Source organism: Suncus etruscus, chromosome 4, assembly GCF_024139225.1.
Source record: "Suncus etruscus isolate mSunEtr1 chromosome 4, mSunEtr1.pri.cur, whole genome shotgun sequence".
Classification (NCBI taxonomy): domain Eukaryota; kingdom Metazoa; phylum Chordata; class Mammalia; order Eulipotyphla; family Soricidae; genus Suncus; species Suncus etruscus.
The window spans coordinates 132,430,530-132,455,021 of NC_064851.1; the positions used below are offsets into that span (position 1 = coordinate 132,430,530).

Below are 24,492 nucleotides of genomic sequence, written 5' to 3' on the forward strand. Positions count from 1 at the left end.
TCTCTGGACTCATCCTAAATCCCATTAATCCGATCAGCGCCCTTTTATTATCCACTACATCCATTACTCAATGACACAGAAATTGCTGGCACAACTCCCTTCCCATCCTGTGTTGAATGCAACCTAATGTACATCTTCCCAGAACTCAAGTTCCAATTATAGCACACCCTCTATAAAGTTCAATTACTTTTCTGGCAAACTCTACAGTTCTTTTTAGCACACTAAGATGAAATGGCTGTCTTAAAAATGGGGCAGTCAAAATGATCATATTTTGACAGTCCCTTGGCTTTAGCTCCCAGCTGTCTGCCAGTGACATGGCCATATATAAGACACTAAGAACTCAACCAAATACCTTGTAACATTTAGGACAAAACATCCTGTCCTAAATCAAAAAGCTCTTCGAAAAGTCATTATGAGCCTATCTCCCCTTACCAATAACTTCCATCTGGCACTGCATAAATAAATATGATCTCTTTTCACTGTATTCTCCCAGCAAGATCAGACATCAATATATATATATATATTTATTTATTTATTTTAAGCAAAGAGCACTACAATTCCCACAAACCAAACCTGAAAATCCATAAAAGGAGAACTAAAACAGTTCAATGACCAGCTTTTCCTCACAAAATGTCAGTTTCATTTCAGGGCTTAGCTGAGATAGCTTCATTATCATGATATTAGAGTTTTTGGTAAGTTTTTGATAAGATGCAACCTTAGGAAAGTAATAATGAAAGAGATTCATATGGTAAATAACTCAGAAAGATTAAAAATAAAGAAATTATTATTTGGATTTCTAGACTGTATGTGAGGACTACAATAACAACCATTCCTAAAATACTCTTGTTCTTACTCATTCTAGTTATGACTTTCCTTTTATAATCTTTTATTCTTTTTACTTTTTTTTTTTTTTGGTTTGTCTTGAGGACCACACCTTGGCAGTGCTCAAGACTTCCTCCTGGCTTTATACTCAGGGCTCACTCCTAACATGCAAAGAGGACCATATGCAGTGCCAAGGATGGAATTGTGATCAGTTGTGTGTACTACCGCTCCAAACCCACTCATCAGAGTGGGTGTCGAGATCCACATTCAGGGCCAGGTTTCTCTGGCTTACCTGGCTTTGCAAGGCGTATCAGAGAAATGTACACATCATGGCAGTCTCTTTCTTGTGGTATGATGAGCTGTAACAGTTGGAAGTTCTTGCAGCGAATAAGCAGAGGACACCCAGTTGCAGTTGTTGCCTGTTTTTCAATGGTGGAAATCTGACTATGAAGAATCTGCAACCAAAGTTAATATGGTCAAAACTAAATATGAATAATTGGCAAATAGAACAAGGGAGGCAGACACAAGACACCCTTGATCAACTAGCTACTTCAACATGGGCAATAAAACAAAAACCAAGGGGTCAGAGAGAAAGCACAGCAGGTAGTGTGTTTGCCTTGCATGCAGCTGGCCTGGGTTCAATCTCCATATGGTCTCCCAAGCATCACCTGGAATGACCCCTGAGCACAGAGCCAGGAGTATCCCTTGGACACTGTTGGATATGGCCCCACATCCAAAATCAATCAAACAAATAGACATCTATCAAATAATAGACATTTGGGAGAAGAATCAACTAATTTTTTATCTCAAACTTTTTGATCTCCAGGCTATCTGAAGCTGACTCTTCAGTCTATACTTTTACATAAGTCCAGGTAAAGGAACATTATGATAATTAGATGGTAGATATTCTGAACTGCTAGAATTGTTCAGGTCATGAGAAATTAGGGAAATAAACCTTGCAATCAACAAAAGTCAGAGATGGGTCCTCAGGGAGGTAGCACCATGCTCCTTAATTCCACATGGAATGAAACTTGAGATTTTGTTTTCTAAGCTGTTGAGGATTCAGGCAGTCTGGAGAAAAGATTTATTTTCCAGGAAATAACTGAAACTGAGACCATCTTTTTGGAGTACCTCATTTGAGTCCTCTCAGCTAAGCAGTACCTGCCACCTTCTGCTAAGATGTAACAACATCCACAGAAAATTGACCATTCAGAAATTCTGGCTCCAAGTTATGCCATGGTTGGGCAGCAAAACAGACTAAGAAAACTAACAGTCTCAGAAATAAGCAGCAGAAATATCTGATAATATCAATCTTCCTTAGATTTCTTTTCTTTTCTTTTTTAACTTTGGAAAAATGAAGACAACATCATAAAATGACTGAAGGACCAGTACTATGGGGTCTTATGACTAAAACGTGCTGCAAAAAAAGCACTATGTAAAACTTCCTGGCAGACAGATGTGATGGAAACTACTTGACAGCCGGGTCATGAAGCACTTGTATCTCTGGCTATTTCTAGGTCTGTTTGGTGATGTGCAAATAATTAGTGTTTAAAATAAGTAAGTAAATCAAGTAGATTTGATTCTGGATGAGGAAAAAAAAAAGGGTCAAATTCCCATCGCCAAAAAAATGGTTCTCTGAACATCCAACTATCAAATATGCACGCATTTAGCCCAAGGAAAATAGAAAAACTCATGGCTTACAACATCTAACATCCAACAAAGTGAAGTAAAAAATGCTGACAGAAGTACATACCCACGTTTCTTTTCTTGTGTCAGGTGAATTTTCCACGAATATGACATGGGTGGCTGTTAAATACACAGTACCCACAACGGCTTTTTTTGAAGATATTCGATCCACCAAGCGGACATTTTCCACCTAGAGATTTGAGGTTGATAAGTGTTAGAGAAAAGTACAAAAGCTAGTCACAAAAGCAAGAAACAAGAGGGTCACCTGGCACACAATCCAAAATTAAATTACTGAGAATTCTCACAAGAGCAAAATTAAAAAAGGCCAATACACTAATAGTCTCAAAATAGGATTATCAAAAGACAAAAATGCATAGTTAAATGAAACCTTAAATATGCCACATAAGATATATAGACAATTTTTTTCAAGAATATTCCTTCAGGGGCCAGAGAGATAGCATGGAGGTAAGGTGTTTGCCTTTCATGCAGGAGGTCATTGATTCAAATTCCGGCGCCCCATATGGTCCCCCGTGCCTGCCAGGAGCAATTTCTGAGCCTGGAGCCAGGAATAACCCCTGAGCACTGCCGGGTGTGACCCAAAAACCACAAAAAAATATTCTTTCATACATTTCTAGTAGTTTACCATTTCTATTTCATTGCAATAGTAAACTTTGGGAGGTGGAAGTACTCACAAGCAGAGCTCAGAAAGTCTAGAGATTCAGCCAACCAGGCCAGCAGATTAATATAAGGGATTGTTCTGGCTGCTGGGAATTACCTGGGTCATCCAAATGGAATTTGGGGTCTCCAGCATCACACTCATTGATAGTCCAGGACTTCCAAAACTGTACCAACAATGATTCGAGGACCATGTAGTACTGGGTCCAACACGTATAAAGCATAAGCCTTCACCCCATTATTATCTCTCTAACCCTATATAATTCTAATTTATAACAGAAAATATATACATCAAAACTAGTTTACATAGTAAGTGTGTATGAGTTCCATTTCATACATTTCAGTAAAAGAAAAATTATAATTTTCCTGTGTGTTTCTTTTTTTTTGGGGTGGCACACCCAGTGATACTCAGGGGTTACTCCTGGCTATGCAGCTATGTTCAAGGCAAACACCCTACCACTGTGCCACTGCTCCAGCCCCTTCCTGCGTGTTTATTAGTTACAGGTTTGGCCCTAAAATTCTGCTGCAAAATAATAAACGAGTAGGAAATACAATTATACATATTGGAACCAAAAGTACAGAGGAAGACCCTACATGTTTATAGGGGGAAACATACCAAATAAAAATGTTCACTTTCATTTATAATCAAGCATCTCTAATAAAGAGAATTTTCACCACTGTTCTAAAATTTGATCCATGTGAATTAGAGTTTTTTGTTAAATAATTTTTATCAAGCACACATCTATTATGTATAATTTCAGGGATTTGTCCCTGGAATCTTTCCAATAAGGGGAATGGAAATGACCAGACAATTTCTTCAGGGCAAGTGAAACTGGAGCAGAAAGAACTCTCATAAGACACAGCTTCCACTACCACCAGATAAACATTCCAACAATGACCGCAGAGCTAAGTCATGCTACTTAGCCAAAGATCAACCATCTATAAACAATTGCTGGCCTCATCCTCATCCTTCAAGTCAAGATGGTTACTTGCTTCCACGAGGAAGTTTAGGAGCAAATGGATGTTATTTAGTCCATTTTTTATTTTTCTTTAAATATGGAAGCTGTTGGTCTGATAGAGTTGGAGAGCCCAAGGCTTCATAACTGTCCAGGAAAGACCTATGGGGATTGAAGACCTAAGAACAAATCTCTAGGTCAACACCAAGGGTTTGCACTTGAAGAGAACAGAGCCTTAGGGCCTTGTGAACCCCAGAACTAGAGTATTTTTCCAGAAATAAAATATGAGCAGCACATCCCAATTCTTCCCAGAAATCTAATGAGGTAAATAAAGAACTGGATTTCTTTTTTTAAAATAGATTAATAGTAAAAAAGAAAAAAAAAATAAAGTAGATTAATAGTAAGGACAGTAGCCTATCAACTAAATTTTTGTTTTATAACTGCCACTCAAATATTTTAGTGGCTTTTTATTTTTCAATAGTGTCTTATGGTTATGAGTAATTGAAATATTTTTTGTAATAGTTTTCTTCTTCCTTCTCAGTATTTATACCTTTTTCCATGTTTAATGCTATTTATTCTTATTTTGGAGTCACACTTGGAAATGCTTAGGTTTTTTGTTTAGGACTAATCCCTATCATTCTCAGGTGACCACGTTGGTGGAGGGGGGGGTGGGGATTTTTGTTTGTTTGTTTGTTTGTTTGTTTTTTTGGGTCACACCTGGCGGTGCTCAGGGGTTACTCCTGGATGTCTGCTCAGAAATAGCTCTTGGCAGGCACGGGGGACCATATGGGACACCGGGATTCGAACCAACCACCTTTGGTCCTGGATCGGCTGCTTGCAAGGCAAACACGGCCGTGCTATCTCTCCGGGCCCTGATTACCACAATATTAAAGATGATAAACAAGTGAACATTTCTAGTAGTTTGTCAGCACAATGGAAGCACTTCTGTTATTCTGCCACTTAGTTTGATGTGATCTTGTTAACATATTGAAGAAGTAATCTATTCCTTCTTGTTTACTAAGAATTTTTTGTTTTTAATGTTGGGACCACATTGAACATTATTTGGGGGTTATTCCCAGATCAGTGTTCAGAGGCCATTCCCAGCATGCTAAGGAACGATGACAGACCAGAGCTCAAAACAGCCACCTGCATGCTTGAATGTACTCCTGCTCCTTTGAGCTATTTTTGGAGTCCAGAATTTTGATTGTAAAAAGTCACAAAGAAATTTGTTAAATAAAAATTTAAAGGAATATCTTTTTAAACTTAATTGATAATGGTAACAGATATTATAACCTTTCATTTTTCTGTTCCTGGTAACAAGCATGAAAGGAATGATTTTACTCAAGAATCATATCCTGGCACTAGAAATCTTTATCTTGAAAAAATCCTTGGATCCTGAAATATGACCAGTTTGGAATTGTAGTATCAATACCTTAATATTTCTCTTCCTTCCTTCCTTCCTTCCTTCCTTCCTTCCTTCCTTCCTTCCTTCCTTCCTTCCTTCCTCCCTCCCTCCCTCCCTTTTTCTTTTCTTTTCCTTCCTTCCTTCCTTCCTTCCTTCCTTCCTTCCTTCCTTCCTTCCTTCCTTCCTTCCTTCCTTCCTTCCTTCCTTCCTTCCTTCCTTCCTTCCTTCCTTCCTTCCTTCCTTCCTTCCTTCCTTCCTTCCTTCCTTCCTTTCTTTCTTTCTTTCTTTCTTTCTTTTTTGGGTCACACCCGGCAGCACTCAGGGATTACTCCTGGCTCTACGCTCAGAAATCACCCTGGCACGGGGGGGGCATATGGGATGCTGGGATTCGAACAACTGTCCTTCTGCATGAAAGGCAAACGCCTTACCTCCATGCTATCTCTCCGGCCCCATACTTTATTTTCTATTATTATCTGGTTTTATTTTTACATCTGAAACAGATTGGGGCAGAGAGATTATACAGGGACTAATGTGCTTGGTTTGCTTGCAGCCAATCCGTTTAAATTCCTGTCATCACAGTACATATCGTTAACTTGAGCACACTGCCAGAAATAGACTAAGCATTGCTGGGAATGGTACAAACACACCCCTCCACATCCCTCAAAAAAAAAAGTTTCCCCCGAAAATTTTTTTGAAGGATTGGACCCTACTAATTATTTGTGCCACCTAAAAATTTTATTATTTGGCTTTACTAGAGAACAATAATTTTCATGAATATATTTGCTAATGAACTTTTCTTTCTTTTTTCCATAGTATTATTATTGTTGTTATTATTATTATTTTATCTTTTTTAGTTTTTCTATTTTCTTTCTCCTTTTTAATAACTTCGCTTTCTGTCATCCTGAAACCATATTGTGAACAGTTATGCCAACTATGTGATACATTTTCTTTAAATAAATTAATTTAAAAAAAAAGAATCGACAACTAGCAACAAGAGCTTTCTAAACTTTCTGACAATCACTTAATAACCTCACCTGGATGTGCTCAGGCAACCATACATAGTACTGGATATTGGTACTGGGAAGCAAACCCAGGTGAGCTGCATGCATGGCAAACTCCTTACCTATTGTACTATCTCACTGGCCCCTCAATGTTTCTTTTTGTTTTCTAAACCTTGTCTGACATCTTTTTTTCGGTGGGGCACATCCATTGGTACTCAGGGGTTACTTCTGGCTCTGTGCTCAGAAATTGCTCCTGGCAGGATTGGGGGCCATATCGGATGCTGGGAATCGAACCCAGGACTGTCCGGGGTTGGCCACATGCAACGCAAACACCCTACTACTGTGCTATATCTCTGGCCCCCTCATTTGACATTCTTTTTCTTTACACACTATCTTCTTATTATTGGTTTTATAATTCTTTTTTGTTTGTTTGTTTTTGGGGGGAGGTGACACTCAGGGGTTACTCATGGCTATGCACTCAGAAATCACTCCTGGCTTAAAGAACCAAATGGGACACTGGGGATCGAACCAAAGTTCGTCCTGGGTCAGCAGCATGCAAGGCAAACGCCCTACCTACCGCTGAGCTATCGCTTCAACCACTGGTTTTAAAATTCTTAAAATATTTGCATCATTATATGTAGGAACTTCCCCTCCATTACTATACTGCAAATTATTCTTATTTTATGTGTGCAACTCGAGTAAACATTTTTCTTCAGTGTAACACACTTTGTTTTTTGTTTGTTTGTTTGTTTTGTGGGCCACATCCAGTGATGCTCAGTGTTTAGATACTCTGAGCTCAGAAATTACTCCTGGCAGGCACGGGATGGGATGCTGGGGATGAAATCCAGGTCAGCCGCATGAAAGGTAAATGCCCTACCCACTGTGCTATCACTCTTGCCCCAAGAGTAACACTCCTTGGATTTAAAGGTTTTTTTCTTTAAAATATGTGCCCACTTGCATTTAAAAAAGAAAATAAATGCTTTAACCTGGGATCAGGGAGACAAAACAGCTCATGTGGTAGAGCACATATCTAGCAAGCTCAAGTGGTGGAGCACATGTCTAGCATGTGCGAGGCTGTCTTATTGCCTGGCACCACACAACCCCCAATACAGGCACATGAAGACTCGGTAAATCCTGGGCCTAAACCCCTGAGATTGCACTGCTGAGCCAAGTTTCACTGGCAGTGTCCCCACAAACTCCAGTACCACTGGGGGTGATCCGTATAAAAATAAATTTAAAATAAATAAACACTTAAAATTTGTTTTATTTGGGTTTATCATGTGTTCTTGTCTCTGAATAACCAAGTTTAATAATCTTCTGATTAATTTCCATTATTTTTGCTTAACAAATATTGTTTAAGTCCAATTATTTTTCCAGCAAGTACATCTTTGATCATACATGTTTTGCTTATGGTATTCTCATTCTTTTTTACTTTTTAGATAGCCTACTCTAAGGTTTTTCTTTCTTATTTGACCCAAGAGTTCTTGAGGAGAACATATTTCAATTCCCACATTATTTTATTTAAACTTTTGTCATTAAATGTTCTATTTTGAAGTGACTATAAAAATATTGTGAAAGATTTCAGGGGGAAGAAAAGCAAGGGGATATATTATTTTTGGAACATTTCTACGGAAAATCTCATTTGCATGCTAAAATGTGCCTGGACATATTAAGTGACGGTCCAGGAGAGATTTTTAGGTATACCAGTTAATGATATCTAAAAATAAAATGTGCACAATTTTCTACACACTTAGGACTAAAGAAACAAGGTTTTATCATCAGATAATCATATTGAACATAAGATGATACTCCGAAGAAAAATTGTTTAGTGTGTAAGACCCAGGGGTCCTTTGGTGGTAGAATACCCCTCTACACACATGAAACTGCAAGTTCCACCCTCGGTACCATCCCATGTGCCAAGTGCAAACCTGGCAGTGTGGTCAACTATCCTCGTCGAACAACAAAGTATGTGATTACCAGCACACTGTGGCCAAGTGTGTGTGAGCACTACAACTTAAAAGTAAGCTCACTGGAACTAAGTGTGAAAATAGCACAATCAAGTATGTGTCCCCTGATGATAATACAATCAAGTTGTATGACCTTGGGGCTGAAATGATACTACAGCAGGTAAGACATCTGCCTTACATATGCCTGTCCAGGTTCAATCCCCAGCATCCCATAAGGTCCCCCAAGCCCAGCTGAAGTAATTCCTGAGTGCAAAGCCACAAATAAACCCAGAGAACAGTTGAGTGTGCTCCAAAAACCAAAACATACAAACAAACAAAAGAAGTTGCATGACCTCCTTCTCCACTGAAAGGAGAAGGAAGGAAAAAACTTCCTCTGTACAGGGCCAGATCATATATATTTTTAAATTTTAATATCAATTACTCTTCCTATAGAAATAAAGGTTTCTATATCACTTAGATAATTTTTAGAAAACTTCTAAAGAACAGGCTTGGAAAAGCAGTGAAACAGAACAAGGTAACAGCAGGTGGGAGAATAGAATATTTAATAAGACTTTTCCCTGTCTTCTGGTTAAACTTGGATGCTGCTACAGGAAAATTACACTTCAAATTTGGCAATAATACTTCCATGTTCCAGAGCTGTCAAAAGCAATTTTGAAATAGAAAAAGAGAAAAAAAATAAACAAACGAAGGAACCACCAACGGCACAATTTCCCAGTTGATGAGTAATGATAAAAGAAATGAGCAATAAAATGAAATCTTGGCTTTCTCAGAAATTCTGTGAAGACAGGGAGCACAGAATTTATTAGACAAGATAGCCAGAACATTCTTGATGGGAACATGAGGGTCAGACCATCTTTAGGGAGAAGCAGTAGCCCTGGCTTTCTGCTCTGTGTTCATTCTATCTCACTTATACATGAAGTATCTTCATCATCATACTGGAAGAGAGATAATTGAGAAAACAACTAATATATCTAAACACTGCTACTGTGATTCATTTCCATCATCCTAAGAACCATACTTGAAGACAAATGCTCAAGAATGGGAGTTTAGTTGTTCTATGCTAAATATATTATAACATATTTGGCCAGAGCCATAAAACAGCCAGTAGGAGCTCACATGCTGCAGGGATGTGGGGCATTCAGAGAGAGGGAATTTATGCCAATATGCTGCTGGAAGATCAAGTAAGGGCATATACATCCAATGTCCAATGGACTCAGTAACATAGAAGAGACTCGGATCCTTACTGACTGGTCCTGGGATCACTGGGCTCAGAAGCCATTAAGTCAGTGGCTAGAGAGAGGCCCGACAGAGGCTGAGGAAATAGGCTGCTAGTGAGATTAGTGCTAAACTGAAGTTAGAGAGGAACTCAAACTTTCTCCCAGAGCACCAAGGCCAAAATCAGTAAAGAATTTTTTGGAATCAACTGGTACACCAAGACATTAAAAAAAAAAAAGAAAAAGAAAAAAAAGAAAAAAAAAGAAAAGAAAGAAAAGGAAAAAGGAAACTTGAGGGGCAGGAGTAATAGTACAGTGGGTAGGTCTTTTGCATTGCTTGTTGGCTGACTTATGGTCAATCCCTGGCAACCTACATGGTCCCCTGAGCACTGGCAGGAGTGATTCCAGAGCCAGGAGTAACCTCAAGCACCGCCAAAAAGCACCCAAAAAACTCGAGTTACTCCTGGCTCTACATTCAGAAATCTCTCCTGGGCCTGGAGAGATAGCACAGCGGCGTTTGCCTTGCAAGCAGCTGATTCAGGACCAAAGGTGGTTGGTTCGAATCCCGGTGTCCCATATGGTCCCCCGTGCCTGCCAGGAGCTATTTCTGAGCAGACAGCCAGGAGTAACCCCTGAGCACCGCCGGGTGTGGCCCAAAAACAAAAAAAAAAAAAAAACAAAAAAAACAACCCAAAAAACAGAAATCTCTCCTGGCAAGCTTGGGGACCATATGAGATGCTGGGATTCGAACCACCATCCATCCTGGATTGGCTGCGTGTGTGCAAGGCAAATGCCCTACTACTGTGCTGTTTCTCTGGCCTCAATTCAGATTTCTTCCTTTTCCTTTTCCTTTTTTGGGTGCTTTTTGGCCACACCTGGTGGTGCTTGGGGTTATTCCTGGCTCTGGAATCACTCCTGTCAGTGCAGAAGGTCATCAGTTCAAATCCCGGTGTTCCATATGGTCCCCCGTGCCTGCCAGGAGCAATTTCTGAGCATGGAGCCAGGAATAACCCCTGACCACTGTCGGGTGTGACCCAAAAACCAAAAAAAAAAAAAAAAAAAAATCCAGTAGGAGGAATTTTCTTTCTTTTTCTTTTCTTTTTCTTTTCTTTTTTTTTTTTTTTTCGGTTTTTGTTTTTTGGGTCACACCCAGCAACACTCAGGGGTTACTCCTGGCTCTATGCTCAGAAGTCGCCCCTGGCAGGCACAGGGGACCATATGGGATGCTGGGATTTGAACCACCACCCTTCTGCATGGAAGGCAAATGCCTAACTCCATGGTCCCCCGTGCCTGCCAGGAGCTATTTCTGAGCAGACAGCCAGGAGTGACCCCTGAGCACTGCCGGGTGTGGCCCAAAAACCAAAAAAAGAAAAAAAAGCCAGAAATGGTACATGACAAGCAAACATCCTGGCCACTGTACTTTTGCTCCAGACCCTACATCTATATTTTCAAGAACTAGAAAAGGAAAGCAGGGATCATGAGGCTAGGATTTATTTATCCTGCTTTTGTTGAAGTTTCCCAATCCTATCTAATCCAACCTGGGTTTGATCCCTAGTACCCTGTAAAATCACCACTCTCAGCTTCACCAGTGATTACCCTGAGGACAGAATAACCCCCTGGCAAAGAGGAGGTGACCCAAACCTCCAAAAAATATATTTTTAGAATATTTACCTTATGCCATGCACTTTTCTAGTTTTTGGCACGCATGTTACCTCAACTAAACAAACCCCATAATAACCACCACATTAAGTCCATATATATCCATATTTCAGTGATACTTAGAGACTTAATTTCCCCACATCGTAAAAGCAGCATGTGACAAAGCTTAACTTTGAATCTAAGGCCTGCCTAATTCCACACTCAGGATCCTTTGACACTGTGGGCACTGATGAATGTCTCTGAGGATTATCAAAACTATTATGGTTATGCATTTTTATTTGAATTGTAAAGAAGAGAGTCTATAGATTAATTCCTCAAGTTGGATCTTAACTTGAAAAACAGTGCATTAGTTAGGAATTGGAATGTGAAATTGCTTTTATAGTAACATTATAATTTAGAATAAGCTCTATAAAATCGATATAAAATTCACTGGATAATCATTTTTGGAACTTCATACAACATTATACAAACATGAAAACAAAGCATTTGAAGACAAAATTATACCATGAAACCACTTGTACAAATGAGAATCAAAAGTTTCTTCACCCAAAGAACAAGACTGGGAATGAGAAACAAGAGTTTGAGGGTTGGCAGGCATAGATATTTTGGGAGAGAATGAGAGAAAGGGAGAAGGAAGAGAGAAGGGAGAGAGAGAAAGAGATAGAGAGAGAGAAGAAAGAAACACTGCACATCTGAGCAAGCTCATGTGGAACTCCTGGGTGTGTGTGTGTGTGTGTGTGTGTGTGTGTGTGTGTGTGTGTGTGTGTGTGTGTGTGTGTGTGTGTGTCAGAGAGAGAGAGAGAGAGAGAGAGAGAGAGAGAGAGAGAGAGAGAGAAAACACCACACATATGATCACACTCAACAAAAAGCCTGTGTGGCACACCTCAGAAGTGCACCAACATATAAAATAGATTGAATCTTTGTCCCCAGGAATCTTACAGATTTTTTTTTAATTTATTTTTGGTTTTGGGGCAACACTGGGCAGCACTCAGAGGTTCTTCCTCCTCTGCACTCAGGAATCACTCCTGGGATGCCAGGGATGAAACCCAGGTCAGATGAGTGCAAGGCAAACACCCTACTTGCTGTGCTATCGCTCAGGCTGGGGAATCTTACAGATTCTTTGGAAAGAACTATGCTGAAGGTTAATGGCCTTATATTGCCAACTGTCCTCAGTTGGAGTTAAGTGTGAAAGGAACAAATGAAAGGTTTCATCAGCTTTTCTAGGCCAAACATCTTGGGTGAAAACAGGCCCCACAATTGCCATGCCAGACCTGAAAGAGGACACTCCAGCCTCAAGACATAAGATGACCTAGGCCTCCTCAACACAGGGACTCAAGAGATCCTGTGAGGGGCTGGAGCAATACCAGAGGTGTGACCCAACCCGGGATGGACCTGGGTTCAATTCCCGGTATCCCATATGTTCCCCAACCCTGCCAGGAACGTTTTCTGAGCACAGAGCCAAGAGTAATCCCTGAGCGATGCAAGGTGTTGCCCAAACATAAAAATAAATAAGTAAAGAGAGAGAGAGAGAGAGAGAGAGAGAGAGAGAGAGAGAGAGAGGGAGAGAGAAAAATCCTGTATTTCACAGAGAGAACAGACAGCTTCTTTCCAGCAGTACTCTATCACTCTACTTTTGCATTTCAATCTTTTTTTTTCCCTGTGGTTTTTGGGTCACACCTGGCAAGGGACCATATGAGATGCCGGGATTCAAACCACCGTCTTCTGCATGCAAGGCAAATGCCCTGCCTCCATGCTATCTCTCAGGCCCCTGCATTTCAATCTTAACCGAATATGAGCCTAGACATGCTCTACTGTAACTGGAATATTTGATTGCTGAACAATTTTCAGTTCCAGAGTCATCTCAGTCAATCTGAAAAAGTAAAGGTGACCTGCCTGGCAGAGAATGCAAAGTGCAGAGTAGCAGACTACGGTTACTTTGGATTTTTGAAAAGGATAGGCTGAAAGCAAATGGCACTAGCTGTGGGCTTGGCCTGGGCTAAAGCCCAAGTCCTCCATACCATAGAAATCCAGCTGAAGGTCAATGCCAATCATTTGGGGGAAGAGATCCAGAGGCTGCTGAGCAAGGAGAAACCAAAATGTTGTAGTGGCCAAAACCCAAGACAAGTTTATGTTCTGATCTAAGAAAAGCAGCTAGATAAATAGTTTGTCATGCTAAATTTGGCATCATGACATTTTCTAACTCTACCAACATGAAAAGGGAAGTATTTGTGATCAGAAGGCCTCGGCTCTGGTTCTGATGTGGAACTACTGGATGCTGGTGATATAAGCCACATCTCTGGCTTCTAGGAAGGCCCTCCTGAGTTATTAATACGTGGCTCCATTCTAAGAAATTGAAGTTTTAACTTATGGTATTTTATAGAAATGTTTCAATGTACACAAAATAGTGACTGTGAATACATAGGCATCAATGATTAAAAATTAAATTCTTCAGAAATGCAGCTACTCAGTAGTCTGTTTGGACAACACAATAAAGAAAAGTAAGCACCAACCTCAAGGATAAACTCTTTAATTAGTTCAGGAATTATAGAGGCATCCCAGGTCCAAGCCTGGACCATGCTGCTCTTGAGACCAATGTGGATCCTCATTGAGCTTCTTGTAATATCTAAGCCACCTGGCAAATACTGCCGTTCCTTTATAGGCTTCCTGTGTGACTTTGACCTCCAATAATATCATGCGGTTTTAATTTTGAAATAATGAAATAGTTGACTATAGAGTTAAAAATGAAGCGATTTGCTTGATTTTCTTTAGCCATTAGACTCCATCTTTTGAAAAGTATTTTATTTTAAAACCATTCTGCCTAACTATCATCTTGTTTTTGGGTTACACCTGGTACTCAGGAGTTACTCCTGGCTCTTGGCTCAGGAATTACTCCTGACTATGTGCAGGAGACCAATGCTTTGGTACACATTGTCCATGCACCATTTCTAACCCTCACTGACAAGTTGACACGGTTACCTGCACTTTACAGAAATGCATGGCATGAAGTGAAAATCTCAAGGTCTCACAGTTAGAAATTAGCAGAGTCAGATTTCAAACCCAAGTATCTGACTCCTATGTCAAGCCCTTTCCCATACTTGATCTCTTCTGTCTAGGAGATTCAGAAAAGGATTCAGGGCTCAAAAGTCATGGCTTTGTTTTCCCTAAAGTTTCCATTAGAGAAGAGAATATTAGTATATATTAAGGTTTCTGGACAAAGAAAAAGCATTGGTAATTTAGTAGAGGACAACTAGTTGGCTTTTATTATCACTATTGTTATTTGATCTGTGATGCTGAGAATTAAACCCAGGGTATCACATATGCAAGGCAAATGCACCACCGCTAATCTATGGTGAGTCATTTTATACCCTGGTTGATCACTTGCTGGCATAGCCCCCACAGCACCAAGATTACTAGAGAGCCCGGTCCTGTATTCTAGCAATGCATAGCAGCATACTTCATGCCATAAAGACTTTCTGCAGCAGGGAGAGAACCACTTCTGAAATGAAGTTTCACTTCTTTTAATCAGCATATGTGCATTAAAGATAAAAACATCTCTCTCAGAAATTCAGAGATTCCAAAAAAAATTTTTTTTTATGATTGGTATCCCTGTGCTGTTGCTAAGTTGGATGTTTTAAGACTTTTTGTTTTTCGGGCCACCTCCAGCAGTGTTGAGAGTTCACAACTGGCTCTACACTCAGAAATCACCCCTGGCAGGCTTGGAAGACATCTGGGATGCTGAGAATTGAACCAGGGTCCATTCTGGGTCAGTCATATGCAAGGCAAATGACCTACTGCTGTGCTATCACGCCAGCTCCAGATGCTTTAAGTTTGAATCCAGAAAAAAGAAATGTGTGTGTGTGTGTCTGTGTGTGTCTGTGTGTCCATACATACATATTGGAATACTACTCAGTTATAAGAAAATATGAAATGTAACAGACTGCTATGTGCATGGATCTGGAGTAACATGCTTAGTGAAGCTCGTCAGAAAAAGAGGAACAGATATAGAATGATCTCTTACATGTGGGACATAGTAAGGAATCAATAGAAAACCAGGGCACCAGAACTTGAGAGCTGGTCTTGAGAACTGAGCTTTCCACTAGGAGAGGGAGGAAGACAATGGTGGAGGGAAGCAGGCACTCTGGTGAAGGGTGTAGTATTAAGAGCATAGTATGGGCCTCGAAAACAGCCGATCCAGAACCAAAGGTGGTTGGTTCGAATCCTGGTGTCCCATATGGTCCCCCGTGCCTGCCAGGAGCTATTTCTGAGCAGACAGCCAGGAGTAACCCCTGAGCATCGCCGGTGTGGCCCAAAAACAAACAAACAAACAAAAAACAAAACAAAACAAAACAAAAAAAAGAGCATAGTATATCATGGATGTACATGGAATCTATTGTGCTGAGTGAAATAAGTCAGAGGGATAGAGATAGACACAGAATAGTCTTACTCCTCTATGGGTTTTAATAAAAAATAAAAGACATATTTTTTCGCCCCCCCCAATAAAAGACATTTTTGCAATAATTCTCAAAGACAAAAGAGAGGAGGGCTGGAAGGACTGGCTCACAACATGAAGCTCACCACAAAGAGTGATGAGTGCATTTAGAAAAATAACTACATTGAGAACTATCCTAACAATGTGAATGAATGAGGAAAGTAGAAAGCCTGTCTAGAGTACAGGCGGGGGTGGGGTGGGGAGAAGGAAGACTTGGGACACTGGTGATGGGAATGTTGCACTGGTGAAGGGGGGTGTTCTTTACATGACTGAAACCCAACTACAATCGTATTTGTAATCAAGGTGTTTAAATAAAGATATTAAGAAAAAGAGCATTGCATATGTAAAACCCTATCACGAACAATATTACAATATCCATATGTACATCCACATACATACTACAAACATACAGATACAGGTAAATAATTCCTGTTCAACATGTGAAATTGCTCTACCAATCTTGCAAAGACAACCATTGAGTTAACTCACATCCACTTCACCTGCACAGTCTAGACACTTGTCCTTCCTACTGTGGGCCTAGACTCAGTGGAGTCACAGAGCTTGAGTGGAAATGAGAATTTCTTCTTCCCAGTTAGAGCAGCCGCCACTTGAACACTTGGTACTTGTCTTCATCTCAAGAAAGAAATCAAGTACAAGATAGGGTGTGTTCATACAGAGTAAAAGGATTTATTACAATAGAAAGTACACTCTCAATGAGTGTGGTCATGCACTCGTGAGGGAAATTCATGCCTTCTGATTGTGGTTAGGGTTCTGTTATGTTTTTTTGTTCTGATTTGTATGTTTGGGGTCACAGCCAGCAATCCTCAGGAGTTACTTCCAGCTCTGCATACTAGAACCTCTCCTGGAAATGCTGGGGGAACCATATTAGATGCTGAGGAATCAAACCCAGGCTGGCCATGTGAAAGGCAAGTGCCAGATTTGCCATGCTATCTCTCTGACCCAGGAGCAGAGTTTTATGTGGTATGTTAACTGGAGCTTGAAATATTCATGAAAAGGATTAGAGGAGTATGATCTGGCAATACTAGAGGTTGAACAGGCCTACTGGGATGACAGGCTTGCTCAGATGTCACATGTATTACTAGCATCTATTAACGAAGCCAAGTGTAGGGGAGAAGGGAATATGAGTCGATATGTATTTTGGGAAAAGTGGAATCAGAGTCAAGGTTCCCTTTTCTACACAAGCACCAGATAACCAACTAGAACTAGTTCTCAGTTCTCTTATCAGAAGCTGATAAGCCACAAGACACAAAACTTAGGTTCTGGGCATTTTTCTTCTCTTAGGATGGTTCTATCTTAGTAGTTTTCTGCACTGTCTCTCCTATTTTATATACAGATGTCAAATTATAATGTAATATACCATAAACTTAAGTTATAAAAATATTATCTTGATAAAAATGTATTAAAACAAGGGGCCTGAGGTATAGCACAGTGGTAGGACCTTTGCCTTGCACTTGGCCAACCCAAGACGGAGCCCAGTTCAATCCCCAGCATCTCATATGGTCCCTAAGCCTGCCAGGAGCGACTTCTGAGTGAAGAGCCAGGAGTAACCCCTGAGTGCTGCGAGGTGTGGCCCAAAAAACAAACAAACAAAAGTAAAAATAAAATCTAAAGAAATAGAAAAGTTGATCCCAACACATTTGACTTAATATGCAAAAGTAAACAGGCTGGGACCAGAAAGATAGAACAATAGGGGGCCAAAGAGATAGCATGGAGATAAGGCACTTGCTTGCCTTTCATGTAGAAGGATGATGGTTCAAATCCTGGGATCCCATATGGTCCCCTGTGCCTGCCAGGGGTGATTTCTGAACATAGAGCCAGGAGTAACCCCTGAGCACTGCCGGGTGTGACCCCCAAAAAACAAACAAACAAAAAACAAAAAAGAAGATAGAACAATAGGCAGAGAGTTTGTTGTGCATGTGTCCAATCTGATTTGATCTTTGGTACTCCATGTGGTCCCCTTCAAGCCCTCCAGGAGTGATCCCTGAGCACAGAGCCAAGAGTAAGCCCCAAGCACAATAGACTATAGCCCCAAACATAACAAAAATAGGAGGAGAAATGGATTCATCCAGACAACTCTGTTAAACTATTTTCACAAAAGGCATTGGCAATGTACAAAGACCTTGAAACTGCATATATTTTTGAAGGCTTTGTACTATACCAAACTATAATTATAAAAACTTCCTCCAAATGGACAGGGGCATTTAAGTCCTTTCTATATATAGGAAATCTATACTTGATACATTTCTACAGATTTTGTGTCACCAACAAAACTTCAAATAGCTTCTGTACAGAGAGCTACTCTATAAAAGTAAGTTTTCCAAAACTTGCTACTAATAGGAGGGGTGGGGGAAATCAGGCAAATGTCCTACATAAGGGCCAAGAAAATAACTTGAAGGTGTGGAGCACATGCTTTACCTGCAGGAGCTGTACCAAATTGGAACCCAGAACAAGCTGAACAATGGCAGAATTGATCCCCAGCAATTAATAAGAAGTAGCCTCACGTACTACTAGTATTGACCCAAAAACAAATAAAAAATCTTACAGTCAATGACATTTTTATCCAGCAGTAGTCAAGATGAAGCAAGTATCTTAAATTCAGATAGTTATGAATGCCTATACATACACAAGCTGTCAATTCTATCTACCTACAAAATTGTTAAAATAGAAGATCTGACATTTAAAATTTCAAATTCCTTGAAAGGGTTACCAAAATAAGAATAGTGACACAAGGTTGCAGCCACTTAAGAAAAATGTGAGTGCTAGGAATTCTTGGAAAAGGCAAAGACAAGAAAGGATTTCATTTTTGCTCAGAAGAAACTACAAATGCTATGAGAGCAGCCAACTCTCATAAATAAAAAGTCAGCCACTTGAGAGTTTTGCACAAGGCTCATATAATTTATTTTGGTAGAATGACCCTGGATGTGCAGGCTTAAAAGAACATGTGCGGCTGAATAAGAGGACAGTCCTCGGATTTTTTTCAACAGCACCTTAAAATAGCCTCAACCAAAAATGCTACTTTTAACAAGGACAAATGAGAAAAAGAGGAAGAGGAGCGCTAAGCAGAAAATAAAGTTTTATGTATTATAATACAAAGAAAAAATGTAGAGCACGGCCTAGTAAAGTGAGTTGGTTTAAAAACAATAGTCATTTTTTAAGTTGTATTGGGAAAATAAGGTCTTGTTTTGCAGCCATAGAACAGCCAAAGGATTGTTAGATAATGGTGATGTTTGTTTTTAAAATATTACTAAAATTCTGAAATGCTTCTGAATATGACATACTTTAGACAAAAGCACTAATAGTGAAGAACTAAATCAACTACTTTTATAGCTCCTTGGGAACTCTGGTAAAACATTTTTCCAAGGGCAAGCTGTGCCAAATGGAACTGACTGCTGACAAAAACGGAGGAGACAGCCCAGACAGGGAGAACTGAGTCCTCTAGCCTCCTCCCATCACCTTCTGGCAAGTATCAATGTCAGGGGACCAAGGTCAGGCTTGACTTGTCCCTCCCAGAACAAGGTTCCAGTTCATTTACACATTCCCATGCCTTACCCCAGAGTACCAAGCCCCCAAGGACATAATCAGCACCAAGGATCTTTCCTTCTTTTACAGCCCTCTAGACCCTATCATTTCCATTCTGGGAAATGAATTTGAAGCAACTCAAAAGAAGGGAGACCCATTAGGAAAACACAGTCCTCTGTGCTGTCAAAGTGAGTATTGATGGGCAGAAATGGACCTCAGACAGCTGTCCCCTGTAGCCTTACCCTTACTGTCCACCACCAAAAGCCATCCTTAACCATTTCAGCTCATCACATCACTTTCTTTCTTCTGAAATACTATGGCACCTCTGGGTGCCATATTTATTTCCCATTGACCTGCCTTACCACAGGCTATCTTTATTGGACCACTCAGTTTCCAGGATCACATCTCAAGGAGGGCACCAGTTCTTTTATTTCCAATATACAGACAGCACCATTATTCTTTTTTTTGTTTGTTTGGTTTTGGGTCACAACCAGCAGCACTCAGGGTTACTCCTGGCTCTATGCTCAGAAATCGCCCCTGGCAGGCACGAGGGACCATATGGGATGCCGGGATTCGAACTACCATCCTTCTGCATGAAAGGCAAATGCATTACCTCCATGCTATCTCTCCAGCCCCAGCACCAATATTCTTGAAGTGCCATGAGCAATGCTAGATCCACACTTAATATTGGGACTATGGAAAGACAAAGAAAGGAGACACAATACTTGGCTTATGGTCTTCCTGCAAGGATAAATAATTTCAATTACTTCAGAGTATGGTAATATTCCAATTATAGTAAGCTTGAGGACAGGCACTATATACCTTTTCCAGCTCTACATATTAAAGACCAATATAAGTATCTCTACACTAATTTTGTTCTGGGAATAAACATTAATTATGTCATGGTGAAAAGAAAATGTGTGAGGCTTGCAAATCAAATCAAATCAAGTATGATAAACATAAATGTTTTGGGCCAGAGAAATAGCACAGCAGTAGGGTGTTTACCTTACAAGTAGCTGACCTAGGACCAATGGTGGTTCGAATCTCAGCATCCCATATGGTCCCCCGTGCCTACCAGAAGCAATTTCTGAGTGCAGAACCAGGAGTAACCACTGAGCGCTGCCGGGTGTGACCCAAAAACCAAACCAAAAGAAAACCAGAAATGTTTTATGACTGGAGCTGAATTTTAATGTAACATAATAAGGAATATACAACTATAGGAGATGTTATTCACACAGGACTCAAAGAACAAGTGAACAAAAGTGAATTTCTTCTGGAAAAGTGAGAGCCAAGTGCCATAGAACTCTGCTATTTTCCATAGCCAGAGTGTGCAGCTGAAGTTAAAGTCTTTTTTTTTAATAATATCTTTATTTATGCATCATGATTGCAAACATGTTTGTAGTTGTGTTTCAGTCATAGAAAGAACACCCCCCCCTTCACCAGTGCAACATTTCCATCACCAATCCCCCCGCCATTTCCCTTCTTCCCCTGTAGAAGTCTTTAAAAGCTGTTGTGAGCGGTCAGAGCCATGAAGAAGTCTTTAAAAGCTGTGTGAGAGGTCGGAGCCATAGCACAGTGGTAGGGCATTTGCCTTGCATGTGGCCAACCCTGAACAGACTCCGGTTCGATTCCCATATGGTCCTCTGAGCCTCCAAGGATCAATTTCTGAGCACAGAGCCAGAAGTAACTCCTGAGCACTGCTGGGTGTGGCCCAAAAACAAACTAAACAAAAAAGCTGTTGTGAGGAGCCAGAGAGATAGTATAGTGTGGAGCATTTGCCTTTCCTATAGTGTTTTAAGGCTGCCAGAAATAATTCCTGAATAAATTCCCAGTATTAAACCCAGGATTAAACACTGCTGGGTGTGGCCCAAAAAAGGAAATTAAAATTAAAACTTGTGAACATAAGTGAGCAGGTAGAAATAAAAGCTGTGCTATTAAACTAGTTTGTCTTTCTTTTAATCCATCTAGTCAGTACACTGTATACAATTTACCCAACTGCTGTAAAATCAGAGACATTTCAAGAGGTGGTTTATTTTACAGAACTAAACAAAATGCAAGACGGGGGGTTTTTTTTGTTTGTTTGTTTTGGGGGGGGTTGTGCTTTCATTGGTGAGAAACTTTGGGATTAAAGTTTGGGCTATCGGGGCCGGGCGGTGGCGCTAAAGGTAAGGTGCCTGCCTTGCCTGCGCTAGCCTTGGACGGACCGCGGTTCGATCCCCCGGTGTCCCATATGGTCCCCCAAGCCAGGAGCAACTTCTGAGCGCGTAGCCAGGAGTAACCCCTGAGCGTTACTGGGTGTGGCCCAAAAACCAAAAAAAAAAAAAAAAAAAAAAAAAGTTTGGGCTATCATGATGTTTTAAAATCTGTTTTTCTTATACGACTGAAATTTGTAAACCAAGACCAAGTGGAATTCACACACTTTTTCTTAAGTCCTCTGACATTATAAAATATTAGCATATTGTATAAACAAACAGAGGAAAAATGTGGGGTGGGGATTGGAGAGATAATACAGTGTATAAGGTGTTTGCTTGCCTTGCACATAGCCCAGCATCACATAGGCCCCCTGAGCCTTGCCAGCAATGAGCTCTGAGCACAGAGCCAGTAGGAAACTGAGCATCGTCGAATGTGATCCACCCCCCATAACCACCACCAACAGTAAGATAAATAACACTCTTGAAAGATTTAAAAATTCAGACACAAAGTCACATTAAATATTTCCTTGAATCATTTATTCAAAGATTTTCAGTGTGCACAGTATAGTAGGAGAAAAGCAAGATTCTACTCAATGGAACGTCCATTCTACCTAGGAATGATTGGACAGGGGAATAGCAAATAAATAAAAATACATGTATATATATAATATATTGGACAAGGAATAAGAAAATAAGTATATAAATGTGTATGTGTATACATATAACATATATTAGGCAGAGGAATAAGCATATACATATAACATATTGTATTTTTCATACCAGACGATGCACTTTTTCCCCAAAAGATGCTTCTTATGGAGTGAATGCTGCCTGAAGTTGAAGTCTGTATGTAGGGGAGGAAAGCATCTAGAAACCATGTGCATCTTATGGTCAGGTTGTTATAGAGGGGAAAACACAGTATATGTATAATTTGTGTATATCTACATATTTTATATATATATTAGATATGGAAATAAACAAATGTGTGTGTCTGCATATACATGAAATGCAAGGGAGAAAATTAAACTAAAACAGGCAGGTAAATGCACCCTCTCTAGTGCAATGACTCAGTACAGAACCAAAGTAAGGGAGAAGCCAGTCAAAAAGCAATCTGGAAAAGTTTTCCAGGAACCTAAAAAAAAACAAAAACAATTAAAGCTTCCTTTCAGAACAGCTTTAGTATCTTTAATAAGTGTCTACAAGGAGGTAGGCCTTCTGGAACAAAATCTGTGAGGGTAAAGGAGAAATGTCGGGGCCGAAGAGGTGGCGCTAGAGGTAAGGTGTCTGCCTTACAAGCGCTAGCCAAGAAAGGACCGCGGTTCAATCCCCCGGTGTCACATATGGTCCCCCCAAGCCAGGGGCAATTTCTGAGCGCTTAGCCAGGAGTAACCCCTGAGCATCAAATGGGTGTGGCCCAAAAAAAAAAACCCCAAAATAAAATAAAATAAAATAAAATAAAATAAAATAAAATAAAGGAGAAATGTCACAGGCAGTATGAGACATATAAGGCTTCATGGGACTATCCCATGGGATAGAATACTATTTTTCTCTTTTGGGTGGGAAGAAATTGGAAGATTTATGGGGAAAAGGTAGCAGGATTTGGCATACATATCTTCTAAGATAGAAGATTTTATGGTCCTAGGTTTTGATTTATATATATTATTTAATAGAAGAAAATAATGCAATGGTTTTGTTTATTAAATTCTTTTCTGTTTTTGGTTTTTTTTTTTTTTTTTTGGTTTTTGGGCCACACCCGGCATTGCTCAGGGGTTACTCCTGGCTGTCTGCTCAGAAATAGTTCCTGGCAGGCACGGGGGACCATATGGGACACCGGGATTCGAACCAACCACCTTTGGTCCTGGATCGGCTGCTTGCAAGGCAAACGCCGCTGTGCTATCTCTCCGGGCCCTATTAAATTTCTTTCTACATGTTCCATGAAGCCATGGCTTGAAACAGTTCCTAGAAGAACAGAACTAAAAAAATAGTCGAAATGTAACAGATAGGGGCCGAAGAGATAGCATGAAGGTAAAGTGTTTGCCTTGCATGCAGAAGGACAGTAGTTTGAATCCTTATATCCCATATGGTTTCCTGAGACTGCCAGGAGCAATTTCTGAGTGTAGAGCCAGGAGTAACCCCTGAGCGCTACCGGTGTGACCAAAAATAAATAAATAAATAAATGCAACAGATAGTACAGAAGCTAAAGTTTGCTTTGCATACAGATGACCCAGGTTCTATTCCCAGCATCCCATATAGTCCCCAGAACCTAGCAGAATGACCCCTGAGCACAGAGCCAGAGAGTAAGCCAGGAGCAGAATAAGTACATGCATAAACCATAAATCTTTGAACCTATTCACTTTACTCAAGAAGGCAAAATCCTTTTCTGAAACCACCATTTATACTAGATAATTAGTTTATCATTGTGGAAGTCGACTGCACTCTGAACATTCAAAGTACCTCATGCTTTGCTACTTCAAAGAAACTCTTCTGGTTTGTCAATACATTTATTTCTCCGGAATGTATGATAAGCAGCGTTTTAGTAAATGAAAAAAGAGGAGAAAAGTAAGCATACAATGTTTGTAAAGTTTTTTGTGGCCTGCTATAAAATTTAAGTGTGGATTCTTTTTAAACTATTTTAAATGGCTGTGGGAGGAAGGGTTAGGTTTATGTCCTGGGAAGTACTCTTACTCCCAAAGGCTTCAAACTACTGTCCACCAGGGGAAAGGGCACTAAAATAACAGTTTAGCTGTTCATGGTCTAAGAAATATGGTACAATATGAACTTCTGGGACTCCCTCTGAGTGTAACATAAAAACACAAACCTTAACTACAACATATAACAAAGCCATGAAATCCTAAGTAGTTAGATTTAATTACATGATATTTCACA

At 40.1% G+C, this 24,492-nt stretch overlaps 1 protein-coding gene across 1 annotated transcript in view; it reads right to left on the reverse strand.

The window, feature by feature from the left end:
* MTMR7 (myotubularin related protein 7) overlaps nucleotides 1-24,492 on the reverse strand; it is a 115,649-nt gene that overhangs the window by 68,490 nt on the left and 22,667 nt on the right. Inside the window, 2 exon segments of the mRNA XM_049772347.1 lie at nucleotides 1,115-1,277; nucleotides 2,576-2,698. Coding sequence (XP_049628304.1) covers nucleotides 1,115-1,277; nucleotides 2,576-2,698 — 286 coding nt within the window.